At 36.8% G+C, this 22,855-nt stretch overlaps 2 protein-coding genes across 36 annotated transcripts in view; one reads left to right on the top strand and one right to left on the bottom strand.

Annotated features, from left to right (window-relative positions):
• Positions 1 to 22,855, bottom strand: part of Nadsyn (NAD synthetase) — a 1,223,365-nt gene that overhangs the window by 582,391 nt on the left and 618,119 nt on the right. The window lies entirely within an intron of this gene.
• Positions 1 to 22,855, top strand: part of Nna1 (Nna1 carboxypeptidase) — a 725,779-nt gene that overhangs the window by 131,009 nt on the left and 571,915 nt on the right. For 25 of the 26 annotated variants that reach the window (XR_010952781.1, XR_010952783.1, XR_010952782.1 and 22 more), the window contains one exon: positions 20,699 to 21,849. Coding sequence is in view for 22 of the 26 variants with exons in the window: in XM_067782491.1 (XP_067638592.1) it covers positions 20,699 to 21,849 (1,151 nt within the window). In the remaining 4 variants the exon portion in view is untranslated. The remainder of the gene's footprint in view (positions 1 to 20,698; positions 21,850 to 22,855) is intronic. The other variant, XM_067782493.1, reaches the window with a different exon arrangement.

The following is a 22,855-nucleotide window of genomic DNA, read 5'->3' as shown; positions in this document are numbered from 1 at the left end:
TTCAAAGACTTTAGGAATTACGGAAAGTTTAGCAATACCCCTGTAGTTTTCAACTTTTGACCTACTACCTTTTTTATGCAGGGGTATAATAAAAGACTGTTTCCAAAGTGGCGGGAATGACGCAGATCCCAGAGATAGCTCAAATAATTTTAAAATAGGCTCATACATGTTTTCGGCGCAGTACCTAAGCACGCAACTAGGAACACTGTCCGGTCCCGGAGAAAAGGCGGGCTTCAAAGATTGAAGACTCTGAAGAACAATATTACCATCAATAGCAGGAATGGAATTCGAGCTATCTAAGCGATAGGGGTATTGGCCGGAATGAAAACCACTGGACGAATACGTGGACTTAAAGAACTCAGAAAATAGTTCAGCAATGTCGTCATTAGTGCAAGCTTTTTTACATCCAAAGGTTAATGAGGAAGTATACCCAGAAGTTTTCCGCTTTGAATTTACGAAACTGTAAAACTTTTTTGGATTTTTAACAACAACTCTAGTAATTTTTATAACAAAGCTGATTAAGACGGTGAAATTTAGAACGAGCTATTAGATATTTAGAGAGGTCAGCAGATGCTCCAGATTTCTTGAATCTCTTATAAAGCCTAGATTTTATTTTATGAAGTCTGATAAGTTGCCTTGAAAACGAATGCAGGTATCAAAGAAGCCATTAAGCGTACTGTAAAATATAGAGATTGCCGAATCAACATCAGTGCAAGCATAGAGATCCGACCAATCATGGGAAGGCAACAGATCATTGAGCATAATGAAATTCGCTTTGTAGAAGCATCTAGATCGAAGACGAGACTGTACTTGAATCCTACGGGGTAGGCTGATATCAAGTGATATCTCTAGCGTAGGGTGAAGAGGGTCTTCTGGAAGGGATGAAGGTGGGATTTGCGTAAGGGCAGTACCCACCGAGCCATCCACAAATACTAAATCCAGCATTTTATTTCCACTATTTGGAACATTGTTAATCTGTAATAGAGACGAGTCTAACAAGCAATTGAGGAACTCATGTTGAGCAGTGGGAGTAAAAAAGTTTGAATCACTTATATTAACCCAACTAACTGTTGGCAAGTTAAATTCACCAACAACAACAAGTCCATCGTTATCTCCCAACTGTGAATGCAAATCGCAGATGGCCGAGCTATGACTAGCATAAACATCCATATCCGAACGAGGTGGTATATACGAACAGCAAACAATTACTCTATAGCTACCGAATGAAAGCCTAACTGCTATGAATTTGATATGAGAGATATTGCCCAGCGAAATCAACTCAGATAATAGGTTAGATTCAACAGCAATAAGGACACCTCCCGCTCTAGAGATGCGATCACGCCGATAAACAGCACATTTATTTGAAAAACCTCAGAATTGTAATTATCAGGCTTTAGCCAGGTCTCCGTAAAAGCTACAACTTGTGCAGAAAAGTTGAAAGAATTAAGGAAGAATGGAACAAGTTTTGATCGTAAACCACGAACATTTTGGTAATTAATGAGAAGACGGGACAGATCAGCAATTATCTTTGTGTTGTTATTACTGTGTTCGTCATACCGTTTTTTGGCTGTGACAAAACAGGTTGGGCCCTCGCCTTTCTTGTGAACAAGTGAACCACAGTATGCTTAGGCCAAAAAGAGGAATCAAGTACCTTATCGATATATTCATCTGAAAGATATGATTGATGTTACTAGTGGGTGCAACACCAAGTTTAGAGCAAACGTAATGAGCAATATCATTTTCGGTAAGCGTGAAGTGTAATCGGGACACAAATATAGCCCTACGAGGTGGCACGGCAGTCACCTGCAAAAGAGTAGCGGATAGCGCACCAGAGAGCTGGGAAGGTGCGGCCGTTGTAGGACAGTTGACAGAAAACGCATTGCTTGACCTAGCGTTGGTTATCGAGCCCGTCAATGAAGTACTATTTTTTTTAGGTACTCTTGTATCGCTAGCAACAACCCCAGTATCGGTAACTGTTATTGTTGGAGCTAAAGATACCGGTGGAAGTGTAGGATGAATTGGGGCGAAATCAACATTGGTTACGTAGAAAAAACAGCCGCAAAGGTATCACTATTAGTTGATGCATCATTTGATTTGCCAGAGATCGTCTCGCTAGAAGTCCCGACAGAGCTTTTTGCAGATTCCTGAGCTGCATTGTTCATAACGTCTTTGGCAAGCCTGTTCATATCAGTCAACGCGGTTGAAGGGACATTCTTAGGAGGACAGCTTTGCCCCTGACTCGAAGACAAGTTATAATCATTGTTGGGCATACATTTCTTACGTTTTGGGGATTCAAATATCACTTTCAATTTCTTGAAGTGAGCTTCCATCGTTTTGAATCTTTCGTTAAGGTCACGTAACCCAATAAAAATGTTGTTGAACTCTTTCTGAGTTTGCCTCATAAAAGCTAGCATGTCATTTTCTACGGAACGACAATCATAACATGTCCAGTTCAGTCAAATTTTGCTGGATATTAGGTCAACAACCCGACCACCTATGTGAGAGAAACCGGCACAGATAACATGAGCATTATTATCGCAGAGCCAACAACAAACATAATTATCACCACGGGAAATTTTCTTCTGATTGGTGCACTTCTTGACACAGCAATCCAACATAATTGGAAAGTTAAACAAACCCAAAAGAAAAATAGGCAAAAGAAACTATAAGTATAGGATAAATTGAACAGCTGTTAAATATGGGCGAGAGTTATTTTGTAGCACTGGATGCAAATCGCAAGACCGCGTATAGCTAGCAGCGAACACAACACAAAGCAAAAAGGGCACACAATGACTTGTTAATAGTAGCTACCAAGAAAAAGGTATGCAGTTATCACAATTTTTTGTGAAAATCTATGATCTATGAACACACAGACTGAATGTTTAAATTGCACAAAAAGCCACTATGTATATTGCACTGTGTAAAGATTTAATACGAAATTAAACTTATAAACTGTTTTCTATTATAATAATGAATATTTGTAAAAGATAAAACTTGTTTACAAAGTAAAAAGAATAACAATTCGAAGAGCGATCAAAAACACGTCCGCGCACGGCAATGTTACCAGATCAGTATGTGGCCTAGAGTTTGATAATCCTAATGAGTATTCGCATATTTGGATGTCTTAAATCCACATCCGCAATATCTTTAGCGTGTAATTTGACTTCACAAAGTCTCGGAAAATTTTTCTTGCAAACAAATCAGCTTTATGCAGACATCGATATGGTTCAATTAAGCACAGCCCGGGGGCTATGTTGGTTAGGCCATGTTATGCCATATTCCACTACGTTGGAATGATCTGAGGTCCCTTAGTCCATGTGTCAAAAAGTATAAGTAACTGCCAGAAATTGTTCGACGACCTAACCCGCTTAAACACCCTTGCTCGTGTTCGCTTTCCCGGTATGTGAATAATTAATAGCAGCTAAATTTTCATAATTTTTAAATATTGTTCAACAATAGACACGCGCAACACTAAGTTTTTGGCAAACCATGCCACACCGTGGAATGCCAAAATCTAGGTGATTGTTAGTCAACATAGCGATTTGTCATTGCCATTGTCATTGTCATTGCAAGTACATAATACATACAACTAGTACGAAGACCTTGAGTACAATCTGGCCGACGGCCACGACATACACAGTACGTCATCAATTGTTGATTTACCTTAATAAACTCAGCCAATGGCGTCACTGCTACGTCTGTACCACCAAAAACCCACGGCATCGAAATATGCAGTCATTCATATTAGGGCACTCTCGAATTGCATGAAACTTTAAAGTTTGAATTTTTGCCATCCTCGCGCCTTTTAGCTATACGAACGTTGCATAGCAACATTGTGAATGATGACTAAGTGTGATATCTTCTGCATAAACGTCAAAATTCCAAAGTGATTGGATCACCTGATTTTTATTTGACTATCGCTGTCTCATTCTGTCTCTCTTTCTATCACCAGCTGAAGATAGGCGCCGCCATATTGAACAGCCTGTCAAAACGCTGAAAAGTAGCCATATTGAACAGCCTGTCAGGCAGTTGACAGATAAGATAACACACTTAGTCATCATTCACAATGCATAGCAACCTACACTTTTTTGTTCTTGGTTGATCGATTTAAGGAAACACCCTTATGTACATAAGTGTGCATGTACATATGTATATATTGCACAAATTTAATTGTCTTTTGCATTTGTAAAATCTACAAATGCTCACTATCGACGGCATTAATAAAGTTTTTCCTTCTGGGTGCCAGTTCTTTTTTTGGCAATTATTTACGGTACGCCTTCGAATTGTTGGATCGGCGTTGGGTCCCATATGTTCTTGTACACGTAGCAAAGGTGACATGCTTGGTATTCACTTCCTACAAGTTTGTAAAAGTAAAAGTTTTTTTCTCGGACAGGAGAGATAATGCATACGTAATTCTTTTTCGATAAATCTCAGTTGAATCACAAGGCGAATTCAGTAAGGTGGTTTTATCCCATCAGCTGATTGCTTCTTCTTGATAATTTTCCATACAAAGCCATGTACAACAAAATATCAGTTATTCGAAATCTATGAAAATTTTCTTTTGACTTGACATTCATCTGCACGGCGAATTGATTAAATTCGCTTTGCCACCACCTGGTATGGATTCGCCTTGGCTGAATCACTAGCAAATTCAAGATATTCGAAGAGAGTAAATTGCATTGACAAGAAAATATTGAAAAGAAGAAGAGCGGAGATACTAAAAATCACTGCCAATTAAATTATATTGATGAATACTCGACATTTTGCAGCTGATCCAAATAAAAAATTTATTCTATGTATGTACGCCATACAAGTCACAAAATAAAAAATTTATTGAAGAAGCGAAAAGACAACAAATCGTGCGGTTTTTAACAAAAAAAATTTCATTGCGTTTTTGTTGGTCGTCAAATTTACAAGGAATCCCTTTTCAATTTATAAACAATAATTTTGTGATTATTGTTGTTCGGATAAATTTGTATACTTAGTTGAGCAAAGCTCACAGACCTATTAAATTTGTTGACATAACGTCAGATTGGAACGGCATAAACTAATCGAGATAAATAAGTATAGACTTCCATATATCAAAATGATTACGATGAAAAATATAATTAATTTAGCCATGCCCGTTAAGCTGTTCGTTAAAAGAAAAAGTTTGATTTGTTGGGTAGAATATAATAAATTATGATCTAAAAATAAGCTGTGCAATTCAGCCGAATTGGATAACTTTTAGAACTGCCACGTTGCATTTGAAAAAAAAAAAAATTGAATTTTTAAAACCATATGATTCAGTGCGCAAAATTTAATAAAAAAGAATTGAAAGAAGTTAATTTAGTACCTTTGAGATTTCGCGAAGTTATCGAGTTTCGAAAAACAAGAAAACGCCATTTTCGTATTATCCTAAAAATCTTTAGTTTCTTGTACGGAACTGCGAAAACTATTTTCACTACAATAAATATCTTTTCCCACCAAAAAATGCGCCATATAAAGTTTTTCAATCAGAAAAATAGCTTAAAAGATATTCGTACGTTTATGCGGGAAATAGAGCAGAATTCAGATTCGCATAGTAGTATGCAGCAAAATACCCCAATTTGTAGCAAGTATTTTGCCTAAATTTTGATATGATATCCCTAATTTCGTGGTAGTACGTTATTTCGTGGCATTTCGATTTTTTCTTCCAAACAAGGAATTGGGGGAGTGTTTCTTAAAACTGAAAATTTCATAATAAAGATTGGTTTTTACTGTATAATAATTGACATTTTACTAATTTTTAATAAATAAATAAATGTAAGGCGTGATAACCTCCGAAGAGATCTAACGCCGAGCTTCTCTTCCAATTTGCGTCGTGCTCCTCTTGCTTTTCCCTACAAATTGGCCGGACGGGACCTACATGTTTTATGCCGACTCCGAACGGCATCTGCAAGGCAGATGAGTTTTCACTGAGAGCTTTTCATGGCAGAAATACACCCGGAGCGCTTGCCAAACACTGCCGAGGGGCGACCCCGCTTAGAAAAATTTTCTTCTAATTGAAAAACCTTATTTCTAAAATTTTGTGGTGATTTGCCCGGGGTGTGAACCCAGGGCATACGGTGTGGTAGGCGGAGCACGCTACCATCACACAACGGTGGCCGCCATTAAACCTAATATTAAATATCAAGAAATATAAAGTTGGAAGCTCGGAAAATGAGCCTGTTGTAAGGAGGCCTCTTCAGTAAAGTGTTAAGGAACCCAGTGTATTTTGTTAAGCCTGTAAAAATTGTATCGGTAAATTTTTTTTTAAGATGATAATTTGTTGGTATTTGGTGAACATTTCTTAAACGTTTTTATTACTGCAATTTCGTTGTATACTGCGGATTTACATTTCAGCAGGAAACCACACATTTTTGCAGTGGAGTTATTTATGCGCGTTTTTTTCAAGTAAATTTAAGAAATCTGCCTCAAACTTAATTCGATCTCTATTCGCTGATTATTGGGTTAATAACTTAATTTTATAGAAAAAATGACAAAAGCTCGTTACACAAAAGAAGATTTGACAGAAGCGCTTAATGGTGTCACTAATAAAAAATTTAAAAAACAAAAATAACAAAAAAAAAAAAATTTTAGTAATAATAAATAAAAGTTATTTTTAGAAAAGTAACAAGTTACATCAATTGAATAAATTTTTTTTATTGTTTATTTTTGTTTTAAACCTTTTTCATTTAATGTTACTTATTTCATATCAATAATGTCTAAAGTTCTAAGAAATATTAGATTTAATGAAAAAATATAAAAAAAAATCAAAAAATCAAAAAGAAAACAACACCAAAAAATAAAAATAAAAAGTTTTTGAAAAGTACGTACATTATACTAATTTTTTTTACTTATTTATTTTGGTCTTGAAACTCTTTCTTTTCATAAATAAAATAACAATAAAAAAAAAAATTGTTTTAAATTTTAAATTTCTGAATATGAATTTCAGTAAATCAATTTGTGTATCTTTAGGAATTTGCCTTGAAATCAATTATAACTATTTTTTTTAATAAAATTAGGGTTTAACTAAATACCACGAAATTAGGGTCGCTTTACCACGGAATTAGGTACATCAGAAAATTTTTGCCACGAAATTAGGTACATTTGAGGTACTCACACATTTTTATTTATGTAAATTAAAACATTTGTTAGGTTTGTTTGAAAGTAGGTGGAAAATTATCTTAATTGATCAACTAAATGGGAAAAATTTACTTTTTTAGTTTTCCTTCATTTGTTTTAACGCAAGAGAGGTAGGAAGTCAGAAAAATCCTTAGTACCACGAAATTAGGGACACTTACCTTATATTTGTTCAAACAGTCAATAAATCAGAAAACTTATAGCGATTTGGTAAAATAACAAAGCTACATTGAGCATATCGATACTGCAAATAACATCAATCGAAAACTTGAGTATTCGTATGAAATTTGTATAGAACAAAAGTTGATGTTTTTGAAATAAATTCTCCGATTAAATACGCTGATTTGTACTTTTTAACACGCTTTTATTAGCTTGGCCTGTATGTAACGGAATCTTTGAGCTTAATTTTCACCGATTTCTAGAAGTCTGATTAATTTGAAAATTTGCATACGTATCAAGGACCGATGACAATGTATTAATGTGACATAAGGTCAACGGCCATAAGGCCATTTGGCCTTATTACCACTTTGAATGGCCATAAGTTTGATTGAAACTTTGCACACATATCAAGGCTCGATGACAATGCATTAATGTGATGGTGTGGTGACATAAGGTCAACGGTCATAAGGCCAATTGGCCTTATTACCACTTTGAATGGCCATAAGTTTGATTGAAACTCTGCACACGTATCAAGAGTCGATGGAAATACATTAATGTGATGGTGTGGTGACATAAGGTCAACGGCCATGAAGTCAATTGGCCTTATTACCACTTTGAATGACCATAAGTTTGATTGAAACTTTGCACACGTATCAAGGGTCGATGACAATGCAATAATGTGATGGTATCAAGGCTTGATGACAATGCATTAATGTGATGGTGTGGTGACATAAGGTCAACGGCCATAAGGTCAATTGGCCTTATTACCACTTTGAATGGCCATAAGTTTGATTAAAACTTTGCACACGTATCAAGGCTCGATGGGAATGCATTAATGTGATGGTGTGGTGACATAAGGTCAACGGTCATAAGGTCAATTGGCCTTATTAACACTTTGAATGGCGATAAGTTTGATTGAAACTTTGCACACGTATCAAGGCTCGATGACAATTCAATAATGTGATGGTGGGGTGATATAACGTCAACGGCCATAAGGTAAATTGGCCCTATTACCACTTTGAATGGCCATAAGTTTGATTGAAACTTTGCACTCGTATCAAGGGTCGATGACAATGCATTAATGTGATAGTTTGGTGACATAAGGTCAACAGCCATAAGGTCAATTGGCCTTATTACCACTTTGAATGGCCATAAGTTTGATTGAAACTTTGCACACGTATCAAGGCTCGATGACAATGCAATAATGTGATGGTATCGAGGCTTGATGACAATGCATTAATGTGATGGTGTGGTGACATAAGGTCAACGGTCATAAGGCCAATTGGCCTTATTACCACTTTGAATGGCCATAAGTTTGATTGAAACTCTGCACACGTATCAAGAGTCGATGGAAATACATTAATGTGATGGTGTGGTGACATAAGGTCAACGGCCATGAAGTCAATTGGCCTTATTACCACTTTGAATGACCATAAGTTTGATTGAAACTTTGCACACGTATCAAGGGTCGATGACAATGCAATAATGTGATGGTATCAAGGCTTGATGACAATGCATTAATGTGATGGTGTGGTGACATAAGGTCAACGGTCATAAGGCCAATTGGCCTTATTACCACTTTGAATGGCCATAAGTTTGATTGAAACTCTGCACACGTATCAAGAGTCGATGGAAATACATTAATGTGATGGTGTGGTGACATAAGGTCAACGGCCATGAAGTCAATTGGCCTTATTACCACTTTGAATGGCCATAAGTTTGATTGAAACTTTGCACACATATCAAGGCTCGATGACAATGCATTAATGTGATGGTGTGGTGACATAAGGTCAACGGCCATGAAGTCAATTGGCCTTATTACCACTTTGAATGACCATAAGTTTGATTGAAACTTTGCACACGTATCAAGGGTCGATGACAATGCAATAATGTGATGGTATCAAGGCTTGATGACAATGCATTAATGTGATGGTGTGGTGACATAAGGTCAACGGTCATAAGGCCAATTGGCCTTATTACCACTTTGAATGACCATAAGTTTGATTGAAACTTTGCACACGTATCAAGGGTCGATGACAATGCAATAATGTGATGGTATCAAGGCTCGATGACAATGCATTAATGTGATGGTGTGGTGACATAAGGTCAACGGTCATAAGGCCAATTGGCCTTATTACCACTTTGAATGGCCATAAGTTTGATTGAAACTTTGCACACATATCAAGGCTCGATGACAATGCATTAATGTGATGGTGTGGTGACATAAGGTCAACGGCCATGAAGTCAATTGGCCTTATTACCACTTTGAATGACCATAAGTTTGATTGAAACTTTGCACACGTATCAAGGGTCGATGACAATGCAATAATGTGATGGTATCAAGGCTTGATGACAATGCATTAATGTGATGGTTTGGTGACATAAGGTCAACGGCCATAAGGTCAATTGGCACTATTACCACTTTGAATGGCCATAAGTTTGATTGAAACTTTGCACTCGTATCAAGGGTCGATGACAATGCATTAATGTGATGGTTTGGTGACATAAGGTCAACGGCCATAAGGTCAATTGGGCTTATTACCACTTTGAATGGCCATAAGTTTGATTGAAACTTTGCACACGTATCAAGGCTCGATGACAATGCAATAATGTGATGGTATCAAGGCTTGATGACAATGCATTAATGTGATGGTGTGGTGACATAAGGTCAACGGCCATAAGGTCAATTGGCCTTATTACCACTTTGAATGGCCATAAGTTTGATTAAAACTTTGCACACGTATCAAGGCTCGATGGGAATGCATTAATGTGATGGTGTGGTGACATAAGGTCAACGGTCATAAGGTCAATTGGCCTTATTAACACTTTGAATGGCGATAAGTTTGATTGAAACTTTGCACACGTATCAAGGCTCGATGACAATTCAATAATGTGATGGTGGGGTGATATAACGTCAACGGCCATAAGGTAAATTGGCCCTATTACCACTTTGAATGGCCATAAGTTTGATTGAAACTTTGCACTCGTATCAAGGGTCGATGACAATGCATTAATGTGATAGTTTGGTGACATAAGGTCAACAGCCATAAGGTCAATTGGCCTTATTACCACTTTGAATGACCATAAGTTTGATTGAAACTTTGCACACGTATCAAGGCTCGATGACAATGCAATAATGTGATGGTATCGAGGCTTGATGACAATGCATTAATGTGATGGTGTGGTGACATAAGGTCAACGGCCATTAGGTCAATTGGCCTTATTACCACTTTGAATGGCCATAAGTTTGACTAAAACTTTGAACACGTATCAAGGCTCGATGGGAATGCATTAATGTGATGGTGTGGTGACATAAGGTCAACGGCCGTAAGGTCAATTGGCCCTATTACCACTTTGAATGGCCATAAGTTTGATTGAAACTTTGCACTCGTATCAAGGGTTGATGACAATGCATTAATGTGATGGTTTGGTGACATAAGGTCAACGGCCATAAGGTCAATTGGCCCTATTACCACTTTGAATGCCATAAGTTTGATTGAAATTTTGCACTCGTATCAAGGGTCGATGACAATGCATTAATGTGATGGTTTGGTGACATAAGGTCAACGGCCATGAGGTCAATTGGCCTTATTACCACTTTGAATGGCCATAAGTTTGATTGAAACTTTGCACACGTATCAAGGCTCGATGACAATGCAATATTGTGATGGTATCAAGGCTTTATGACAATGCATTAATGTGATGGTGTGGTGACATAAGGTCAACGGCCATAAGGTCAATTGGCCTTATTACCACTTTGAATGGCCATAAGTTTGATTAAAACTTTGCACACGTATCAAGGCTCGATGGGAATGCATTAATGTGATGGTGTGGCGACATAAGGTCAACGGCCATAAGGTCAATTGGCCTTATTAACACTTTGAATGGCCATAAGTTTGATTGTAACTTTGCACACGTATCAAGGCTCGATGACAATTCAATAATGTGATGGTGGGGTCACATAAGGTTAACGGACATAAGGTCAATTGAACTTGTGACCACCGCAAATGGCCATATATTTGAAACCTTGCACATAATGCGATAAACGCATTCCCTTATTAATGATAGAAGTGGATGCATGGCACATCTACGAAAGAGCATACTGGAGCCCTTTTTAACACGCTTTTATTAGCTTGGCCTGTATCTATCTATGTTTCTATGTATCCATGTATGTATGTAGCGGAATCTGGACTGGAGTCGAGAGCCCCGGTAATGCAGAGTCCGAACTCCATTGCACCTTTTGAAGCATTTTAAGATAGGTACTTTGAGCTAGTGCAGGCCACCAGACCAAGGCACCATAAAGAAGAATCGGGCGCACAATGGCTGTGTAAATACAGTAGGTCACCTTAGGGGAGAATCCCCAGGAGGTGCCAATTGCCCTCTTGCAGGTGAACAGCTCTGCTGATGCCTTCTTGGATCGCTCCACTATATGGTCACTCCATAATAGCTTCCTATCCGGAATGACTCCCAAATACTTGACTTGATCGCTAAACGCTAAGAACGTACCCCAATTCTTGGCGGTGTAAGATTTGGTATTTTGTACCTCCTCGTGAAGAGAAGAAGCTCGGTTTTATCCGGGTTGAATTCCAAACCTGTGGGGGTTGTACTCCTGGAGCAGCTCCAGGATGTCAGCTGGGTCCGTTGGCGTCACTGGAATCCAGGCTCTAGCCCTTGGTCGTGAGGGGATATCACGCGCCCCCACTACCTTGAGGCGCGCGCCCGGATATACCACCCCTATTAGCGTGACGGCGGCCCTATAGAGGTTGACCCACCTGGCGTCGTCACAGGCAATTAGCTTGACATTGCCCTGGAACCACCCTGCATCGGTGTAAGATGGCGGTGGACCAGGGTTGTCTTTTTAACCTTAACGACCACCGTAGTAAGCGCGGCCTCGATCCACTTGCACTGTTGTTTCGGGATCCTGCAATCTTCGCTGCTCTCGTCTATAATGCCAATGATTTGCCGAACCTTGGCAATTTCGGCGAAAGACCGCGTCCAGCCTCCCTGCGTCTTGCCCCTTTTCGGTGCCGTGGGGTTGGATTCATCCATGGACCGCTGGCGTTTCGAGGTTTCATCACTCTCGACTAAAACTTTTAAAATTACTTGAACTAAAAATAAATAATAGTTTAAAAAAACTAAAAAAACACGCTTTTATAGCAAACCGAACTAAAAAATAGAAAATAATTTTCAATTAAAAAGGGTTTATATAACAGTAGTAGAAGGTCAAACAATCGTTTATAGTTAATCACCTCAAAATAAAATTATAATAAAATTTAAGTTATTAACAGAATAATTTAATTCATAGTAAAAAGCGTGGGGTGCTTGATATTGAATGTTACAATCATTCTATTGGCAACTATCTGAGAGGAAAGATATGAAATGTAGTCAAATGCACCCCACGCTTTTTAATCTGAATTAAATTATTCTGTTAATAACTTAAATTTTATTATAATTTTATTTTGATGTGATTAACTATAAACGATTGTTTGACCTTCTACTATAAAAGCGTGTTTTTTTAGTTTTTTTAAACTTTTATTTGTTTTATTTGATTTGATACATCAACTTCAGGCGCAGTACGATTTTGACATTAGTCCATCGAATTTACAAAAACAAAGAACATGGAACTTTAATTTATGTTTGTAGGTATGTTACGACGCTGCCACCTTGTCTGGTTCCGCCATGACAGCATCGATACACCAAGTGAAGCTATTTATATAACTTTACAAAATTCGCTATAACTTTGCTATTTCTGACCCAATTTAAATTGGTTCACGTCAGTGCCATGTGGAAATGATTGAGCTTTGCTACTTCACCAAAACCAAAACCAAATAATTGTTTTCTATTCATGTATTTTGCAAACTTATCAAGATGCTATTCAGAATGTTTCTCTATTTCTCGCATATGTCTGGATTTAGCTCATAAATGTGGCGAGTGGAACCGTGTGTAGAAGTCCACGAAAGTGGGGAAAGCTTCTGACCGCCATTCCCCTGGGAATGGCCAGAGCAATTCTTTTGCATGCGGTTCAAACAGCGCATTACTTGAGGTCGCTTGCGGCGAAGTTTCCTCTGGATAGCCACTGAACATCCGTTTAGTGGTGAACTAACGTCAGAAGGCGACAACCTGACTGGGCCACTCTGACATAGTCAGTTTAAGGGCTAGCTGGGTATTTTTCATCGGCAGCTTCTGTCCACCACGAGGTGCGGCTGCAAGCGGGCATGGATCAAGCGGCTCGCTCTATAAACGTGCAAATAATATTTGTATCCCCGCCGAGCAGGTTGGGCGCTGGGTTTGCAACCCTCCACGTCAAACCACACTCCAATGAAAAGCAAAAAGCCCATGCACCGACAGAGGAGAAAGACGATGGGGTGAAACACGCTTTCTATGAAAGTTTCGAACGCACATACGAGCGCTGCCCCCGCCATGATATAAAGGCCGTGCTCGGCTTCTTAAACGCCAGGGTGGGGAAAGAAGGTGTTTGAACGCTACCGCGGGTGGAAAAGGAAAGCAAGACGCCTTTTCAGGAAGAAAAAAGCAGAGACAGAAAGGCGTGAGTGCGAGGAGCTTGAGCTGCTAGCCACCAGGAATAATGCCCTAAAATGTTACCAAAAAATTCGGCGACAGATGAAAGGTTTTAAGTCCGGGGCAAACTCTTGTAAGAACGAAAACGGCGACGTTGTAACCGATGTCCAGGGAGTACTTAGATTATGGAGGGAACACTGCTTTGCTCTCCTAAATGGAGACAGCGATGTGCCGCACAGGGATGACGAACCCGATCTCGAAATCGATGATTTAATAAATGCCTGATTTTTACAATGCACCAAATATTGGAAAAAACTCACGAAAAAATAATCGACACACATCATCTCTTTGTCGATTTTAAAGCCGCCACGAAAAGGAGCTGCCTATATGCCGCAATGTCTGAGTTTGGTTTCCCCGCAAAACTTATACGGCTGTGCAAAATGACGTGGAGTACACCATCAGCTTAGTCAAAATTGGGAAGGACCTTTTCGAGATATTCGAAACTAACAATAAATTAAAATAAAATAAGTAAAAATAAAAAAATATTAATACAAATTAAAAAAATGAAGTTGAAGTTAATTAAAACCAATTTCAGTTTTTATATTATATACTATTTAATACAATAATTAATTTTATTTTATTTTCCTTCGTTTAATTTTAATTAATTTTTTTCTTTTTTTATGTTTTGTTACATGGGTGACATTTCCTGAAGTGTATCAGAATTTGTCATTGGTGGATCCTTGTTTTGATTGAAATTTTTTTTCGTTGACAGAAATGAAAAAAAATACTACCGCGATATTTTTCCCAAAATCGAGCATTTTTCTATATTATAGCATTTTTGATTTTCCTGAACAAGTTAAGCTTTTCTCTATAACTCGTAGTTTCACTTTTATTGTCTGTAATGGAATCTTGCAAGTTAAATTTGATACACTTCCCGGTGTCCGATTGAGCTGAAATTTTGCACGCATGTATAACTCCGATGACAATGCAATATTACTTTGTTAGAATTCCATAAATTAATCGATAACACAGTTATCGGTAAAGATTTGTATTTACTTTGGCATAACAGCCTAAGTCCCATACAAACCCGCCGGTACCTATCCGTGGATTGTGATATTTGGACGTGGTGAATCACGCGTGTCACGCGTGGTGAAGCTCAACGCTTGCGAAAAGCGGAGACACAACCCTCTGTTGTATTTCTGTGTATAACCAACAAAGCTGAATTTTTAAGGCTGTTTAACTCGGTAATCTTTTCTGTAATTTATTTTGCTTTTGGAAAAATTACCTATTTGAAAAAAGCTGGCTGAAAAATATTGGCATAACAGCTTAAGTTAAATCAAGAATGGAAAATCTTGGAAAATTTGAGCAGATGTGGCAATTTCGCGCGTCCGTTGAACGAAATATTGACAATCTGCTGATCATCGCTAGGAAATTAGCGACATTCCATCAACTAAGCAGCACTTTAGCAATACTACTGCTATTATTTGGCCGCTCAAACACACACATATTAATTGTGCATTAAATTTAAAATATACAAATACACCATAAGAATTTACACGGCCAAAGCCATAATAATTTACACGGGTCATCAATTCTTTCTCTGATTCAAAATCTGAACTACCAGCGCTACCGTCAACAGCTCAGTGTCATCATTGCCAGTAGCGCCAATAACACCAAACTCGTGCCTGACACACAAAAGTCGTTTCACTCAATAGCGCAAGTAAAATGTACTACGCACTCACTACTAAGTAGCGTCAAAAATTCGCTTGGAGTCATTTCGTCAATGAGCTACCATTGAGCTGGCACCGCATTGGCGCTGGCACCATGCAATTTACATCACTAAAATTGCGCGAATGCCCAGGCTCATGACTTCAATACTTATATTTACTATGCTTTAAACTTTGAATACACCGCTGAAGTTGCTGCGCATAAAATGTGTACTAATAAATTCCAATCCGCATTATACCAAAAATATTTGAATATAAAGATATTGCATGCGCGAACTTCGGTGGAAAGCAGCGGAGCGTAACAAAATTCTAGTAGGTCACTTTCACCACACCAAAAATTTTAACACAATTTTTAACATAATTTAAGCACAGAAATACACTGATTGGAGTTTTAGTGAGTAAAAGTTAAAATTCTGAACACATTAGCTGAATAAAAAGTGTACAAATAATTATTAAATAACAAATACAGACAGTGGTAGTTTAACAAATTCTGCTGTGGTACGTGGTGAATGTGACTTACTAGAATTTTGTGAAGCTTGCCTCACACGATTTTTCGTCTATGCAATGTTTCTATATTATATCGTTTCTGATTATACGTAGATGTAACTGAAATATGTGTTTTTGTTTCACCTCCTTTACTTATATTTAAAGCTTTTCTAAGAACAAGCTTCTATTACTTGTTAATAAAACGAACTAAAAAGTAAAAAATAAAATTAAAGAAAAAAAAAAACTTTTCAAAAATAAGCTTTTATTATTTTGGTTAATAAAATTAACTAAAAAGTAAACAATAAATTGACTCTAAAGAAATATAACACTTTATAAGTTTATTGTAAGCTTAACCCATTAAGTCCTGAGCATAGAACGCCTGGAGCAATTTCAATGAAATTTTCTGTGGCCATATAAATTGGTCCAATTAAGAATAAAAAACCAAAAAAAATTTGCTGTCTCAACCCATTGGGGTGGTGGAGGACGTTGCGTACACGCAACGTTAGGTCTTAATGATATACAAATTTTTAATTTTTAGTTCATTTATTTATTATTTTTACAAAAATGTATTTCTTTGTGTGAAAATTCAAAAGCAGTAAATAAAATGTTGAAAGTAAGTAAAATATGTTTAATTTTGATATTTGTCAAAACATTTTGGATGAAGCCCGATTTCTCATATATTGCATATATATTTGGTTCGACTTGTGCAAGATCGACAGCGTAAACGCTTTTCTGTCAAAACAGGTAGGTGAACCAAGCGAGGTTTTTTTGGAGCAGTGCTGTCGGCTTGTTTGCGTTTAAGCTTCCTTACAGCCGCTTCGAGCAAAGTTTCGGCAACAAAAACTCGAAAATCTAGCTGTTCCATAACAGGAGCGTTTTCCTGTTTTTCAACAGACAGTGTATTTTCCAGGCATTCACCATGGCTGAATCTAATGCGTTTGTTATGAGTGGCCAATACCATTTTTTTCCACGGATGCGAATTCTGTAATTGCTCATTGCGTTGTCAAAAAGGTCCACACCACCCATGTTTATATTATACTCATGTATGGGACGTGGGATCGGTATTGCCATGTTTTTTTTCGCCTTTTTATCATATCGATTTACTTTATTAGTAGCGCTGTGCTCCAAATGATTGGAAAGAATAGTCACCACAGAATTATCATTCCATCGTACCGCAATAATTTTATTATTTTTATCGAATGCATGGTCGCTGGATCCGCGAAGAGTTTTCTTAAATTTTTTAATATCTGTAAGTTCTGCACCACCAGCGCGATTTTCACGCACAGTGCCTGCTGCACAGTAGCCCATTGTAGTTAGTTGAGACATAAGCTTGTAAGATGTGAAAAAGTTGTCAAAAAAAATTCGGTGTTGGTTTCGCTTACATGTGTCAACATTTTCAAGAAGGTGTAACACAATAGACTGGCCAAGACCTAAGTTTATATCTCTGATAAATGAAGCCCCGGAATAGGGTATAAAAGCAAACAGGTATCCCTCTGCGGAACATAGACAAAAGTATTTGTATCCAAATCGAATTGGTTTGGATTTCAAAAACATTTTACATGAATGCCTGCCGAAATATGCTATCATTTGTTCATCTATCGAAAGATTGTGAGCAAATATGCCGAACTGTAAGATTTTTTTTGAAAGTAGAGCATTCAGAGGCGTCACTTTGGAAAATCTGTCGTTTCCATCAAGCTTTCTATTGTCACAAACATGGAAATATTTCTTTACTCGTTGAAACCTATCGCAGCTCATTGCAGACTTAATTACTGGACTTCCAAGAGACGGGCAATTTGACCAGTAGCTTCTTAAGGATGGCAGTGTATTGTATCCAGTAACATATAAAATTCCAATGAACATTTGAATTTCTGTATAATCTGTGGAAAATGTTGTATCACTACAATCTATATTTGCGTAGTTATTTGTACTCTGCACCAATAATTCAATCACTTTATCATCAATAAATAATTGAAAAAGCTCGGAAGGTTTTAGTGTTTCTAAACTTGAGACGGTTACAAATTGCACCACCATGTTTTATTGTACTTACCCAGTTTCTCAAAAAAGGTTCCATAATTTTCAGATGAAGAATCCACAGGCTGTTGAGAAAATTCATATTTGGAGGACTTACTCCACTTAGGTTTTTCTGGCATAGTAGCGGACTCTCCAAGTTGATTTTCTTCAATTTTATCATTGTCGTCATTAAACAAACAAAGTATATCCACTGCACCAGCAACTTCCCCAGGAATTTCCTCGGCTTGATCTGCAAGCAGTTGAACATCTTCGTCCACATCTTCTGTGTCACTAACTGCATCTACAGTCTCAGAGCGCAGCAATACCATTTGAACGGAATCGGCGTTTTTTATTTTATTCACGACCTAATCCTCTTCGTCCGATTCATTGACTATATCTTCTATATCCCTTTCAGATAAAAATCTTTTAGAAAACATTTTGTAAATAAAGAACGTCACACCTTTTCTTAACAGAAAATGTAAATAAACAATATCAGCTGATCACAGGGCTGAGTGCTGCCGGTTGATAAAATGCATAGCGTTAAGTCCTAACGTTGCATTTGCGCAACGTAAACATTTAATTGCATATATATGCTATATGTTGCAACATAAATTTAAAAAAAAATCATTTTCAGGTAATTTGTATAGAAAAAATACTGCTAACCAGGAGATTTTTTTTACTTTTAAATTGAAAGTATTTTTTATTAATTTAACAAAAAACACCCAAAAAATTGCTGGAATTCAACCCAAAATAAATGTGTATAGATCTTTACTAAGTTCGAATATAAGTATAACACATTTTAGATAAGTCCACTTTTATTAAATTTTAGTTGTTTTTTCGTTAAATTTTCTTAAAATATGTGTAATATATGCGAAGCCGCAAACGTTGCGTAGACGCAACGTGCCGGGCTTAATGGGTTAAACGATAATTAGGCTTTTTCGTCTGCGACAAAAAAATTCTATATTGTACATAATTATATATTTTTAACATTAAAACTTTACACCTAAATTATTAAATCTTACAGTTTATATCACAGTCCTGATTGTTCTAATAAAAGCGTGTTACATTGCGATAGCAAGAAAATGAGATCCTAAATGTTCTTAATTATACCATCAAAATTTAACACGTTTTTTATTAGAACAATTAGGACTGTGATATAAACAGTAAGATTTAATAATTTAGGTGTAAAGTTTTAATGTTAAAAATATATAATTATGTACAATATAGATTTTTTTTGTCGCAGACGAAAAAGCCTAATTATCGTTTAAGCTTACAATGAACTTATAAAGTGTTATATTTCTTTAGAGTCAATTTATTGTTTACTTTTTAGTTAATTTTATTAACCAAAATTATAAAAGCGTATTTTTAAAAAAGTTTTTTTTTTCTTTAATTTTATTGTTACACTTAATAATGATCTCGTTTTCTATCTCATTTGTGAAATATAAATAAGTATAACTTAACTTCTCGACGTATTTAAAACAGTTTGATAATTTTGTGTTTTTACCTCCCTCATATTGAGTTACCGTCAAATATAAAGACCTGTAAACTTTTCCACAGACAGAAATTAGTTCCAATTTTCTCATAAAGCATGACAGTTTTCTAGGGAATTTAAACTGTTCCGAAAACCTAAGCACTCGACTACATGGTTTTATGTGACTTATTTTGTTTTGTTGATATTCCAATATACATCGTTTTATGTGAACATTCATTTCAAATTCAAACTTTTTAAAGTTTTTCGAAATGTTCGCAATTTCTGATCGACCGACTCATAGGCTGAGAAAACTCCAAAAAACTTTAAAAAGAAGTCTTTATCTTGTGTGTTATTGAATCATATACTCGGGTGTTTTGTATTTCTAAAGAAAAGTTTAACATGTTCAGGGAAACCAAAAATGCTATAACTTCGAAAAAATTTCTAAAATATATTACCACAGTATTTTTTATTTATGTCAACGAAAAAAAGTTCCGCCACCGAAAAATTCTGATACACTTTTGATTTCTGAAAGCGTAACTACATTTTGGGCGGAATTTTCCAATAAAAGAAAATAAAGCCTGCGGGCTTATTTCTTTTTCAAAAAGTAAAGTACTTCCGCCAATATAAGGAAATAAAGCCCACGTTCTCCGCCCACATCCGAAAAATAGTACCCAAATATCAACCTACCTAAGCCATGATAAACATTTTATATGAGTATTTCATTTCAACTCAGACGTGACAAATTTTGTTCTCCGACACTTTAACAAAAATAAACCAAAAAACGAGCCGCTCACTGCAAACATAGTGTTTTCTGAAGATTAATAGATACGCAATTGTTTCTGGAAACATTAATTTTCTAATACTTTTCATAAGGTTGTGCAATACAAATATTGCAAAAAAATATCGAAACGAATCGTTCATAAAGGTCGATGTTTTGCGGCAGCGATAATTTAATAATGTAAACCATCAGTGTTAGAATATAGGTATTTTTATTGGCAATGTTGCATCCCAAGCTGTGTATGCGTTTTTTTAAGCAAATTTTTTTTCATTACTTCGTTAATTTTGTTAAAATGTACAATATTTAATTTGACGTAATCAAATTTCATTTTTATTGATTTTTCCAAACCTGCACAAAATGATATCATCACCCATTCTACATTCGATTGCACTTCATACAATACAGACAACAAATAAATCAAAGCTACGAAAATCGTCCAGCGATTCAGATATATCCTCTTCGGAGTCGCGTGGTTCTTCACCAGAACGGAGTGCAAACGATCATCATAAGCTTAAAAACCCTTTCACGAAACTCTTAGCTAGGTTGGAGCGGCGATCCTCCAGCAATTCTAATGATGACGTCGATGATGATGAAGACAACGACAAAAATAACAACATGTACGAAATTGACAACCGCAACGTAAATGAGGTTGAAGAGAAGCACGTAGGTGTACCATTCCAGAAGTCATGCAACGGAGATAACATTGATGACGTATGGGCGAATAAATCGCCGGAATACGAACCAGCTACACCTACATATATCAAAAGTCAGTTTGGGAAAAATGTAACTGCCATAAAGAGGAAATCTAAGCCACCTGAAATCAGCCCTGAAGATGCACCTCTCCCAGACCTTCCAACACGTCCTATTGCACCGGTAAAACTATTTGAAAGCAAATCTGACGCACTTAGTACTACCTCAGCAGAATTAGATCTTAACGTTAAGAACTCTAGTAGTAGTAGTAGTAAGAGGAATTTTAGTAGTAGTAGCGTAAGCAGCGAGTTTTACTTAGAGCAAAATTTTGACAATGCTGAAGACGATAACAAAACTCTGCGCGAGACAGTAACTGCAACGAACATGGACTTGCACAAAAAGGACCTAAAAAAAACTGATGAACAAAATTTAAAATCAATTGAAAAACAACCTATAGAAATATTGGCAACTAATCAGAAGTTCAAGGCAACCTCCTTAAGTTCAAATACTTCTCAAATAAAGGAAGCATATAACGATTCGCAATATGATTTGATAAAAAATATTAATCCATACAACTATCAAAATAGAGAAATTGAAATAAGCAATTCTGATTCACAATATGAAATTCAGTTTAGTCGTTCAGCAGTTGGTGGCTCGAAGATTTTGATGAACTGCCATCCCTACAATCCAGACGAGTATGATGGTCTAGAATTTGAATCACGTTTTGAATCCGGAAACTTAGCGAAAGCAGTGCGGATAACTCAAACCTACTATCAGCTATATTTACGTTCGGATTTGTATACGAGCCGATCAAAACAATGGTTTTACTTTCGTGTACGTAAAACTAGAAAGAATGTCATTTACAGGTGAGTGGTTTTATGGAAATGCTAATAAATTTAATAATGTTTTTACTCATTATCGAGCAAGAACTCGAGCATTTCGAGGTTTTTAGAGTAATTTTTATTTTCATATCATTTGACTTTTTTGTCAGCTCGTTAGTTTTGAATTTAATTCCACCCTACCTCACCCATCCAAGGTTGGGGACAACATTTAAGTTTAATGGTTATTTGCCTAGTGAGCTACATCGGTGAGGTGATAGAGAGATTGGGTAAACATTTTCAAGCTAAGACAGATTTATTTTAGGGTAAAAAAGCATAATCGTAAAGGTTAGTATCAATGTCAGCACAAGCCCTCAAAACAGAGCAATCGTCGTAACAAGAGGTAGTTTTGATATCTGACTCTTGCACAGGACGCTGAACCTCGAGCAACTCAGTACAACGGGACTTTTGGTCATAAAGTCAGTTATCATTGTCAGGTATTTGATGCCCAGGTATGTATATCCAGAAACACCCGATCCATCGGAGAAACAATGGAAAGAAGGAATTTTCTACTTATGACGACATAATTTGCGTACGCCGTAAGTTTGACAGATCGGTGGATCGCCTGAGCAGTTGGTTTATAGCCAGCGTCTACACGCATGTCGCCCCTGTCCACTGATTTCATGGCCTAATACAGACCCCATTGCAATTAGTCTTCCTGCAACTGCAGCCGACACATATAGTTAAAGCTTCAACGTAAATAAGATCACTCATGATCACGCGTTTGAACACATTTTTTAAAGCTCCGGAAATGCCTAAAAAGGCACCATTTTTTATATTCCAAGGCTTTCTCTATGTTTATAACCACCTTGTGCAGTGCCGTATCTACCGACTTGCTTTTCGTGTACGCGCGATGTGGTGAGAACATTTTTTCAATCATGTCAAAGTTTATATGCACATCAATTAGCCTTTCAAAGCTTTTGAGCTTAAATGATGTAAAGGTAATGGGCCGGTATTCTTTGGTATACATACATATGTATGATTTATCTTCCCC

The sequence above is a fragment of the Eurosta solidaginis genome, chromosome 4 (assembly GCF_040869045.1).
Source record: "Eurosta solidaginis isolate ZX-2024a chromosome 4, ASM4086904v1, whole genome shotgun sequence".
Classification (NCBI taxonomy): domain Eukaryota; kingdom Metazoa; phylum Arthropoda; class Insecta; order Diptera; family Tephritidae; genus Eurosta; species Eurosta solidaginis.
The sequence above is the reverse complement of the archived record's forward strand: the minus strand, read 5'-3'. Positions and strand labels throughout refer to the sequence as shown.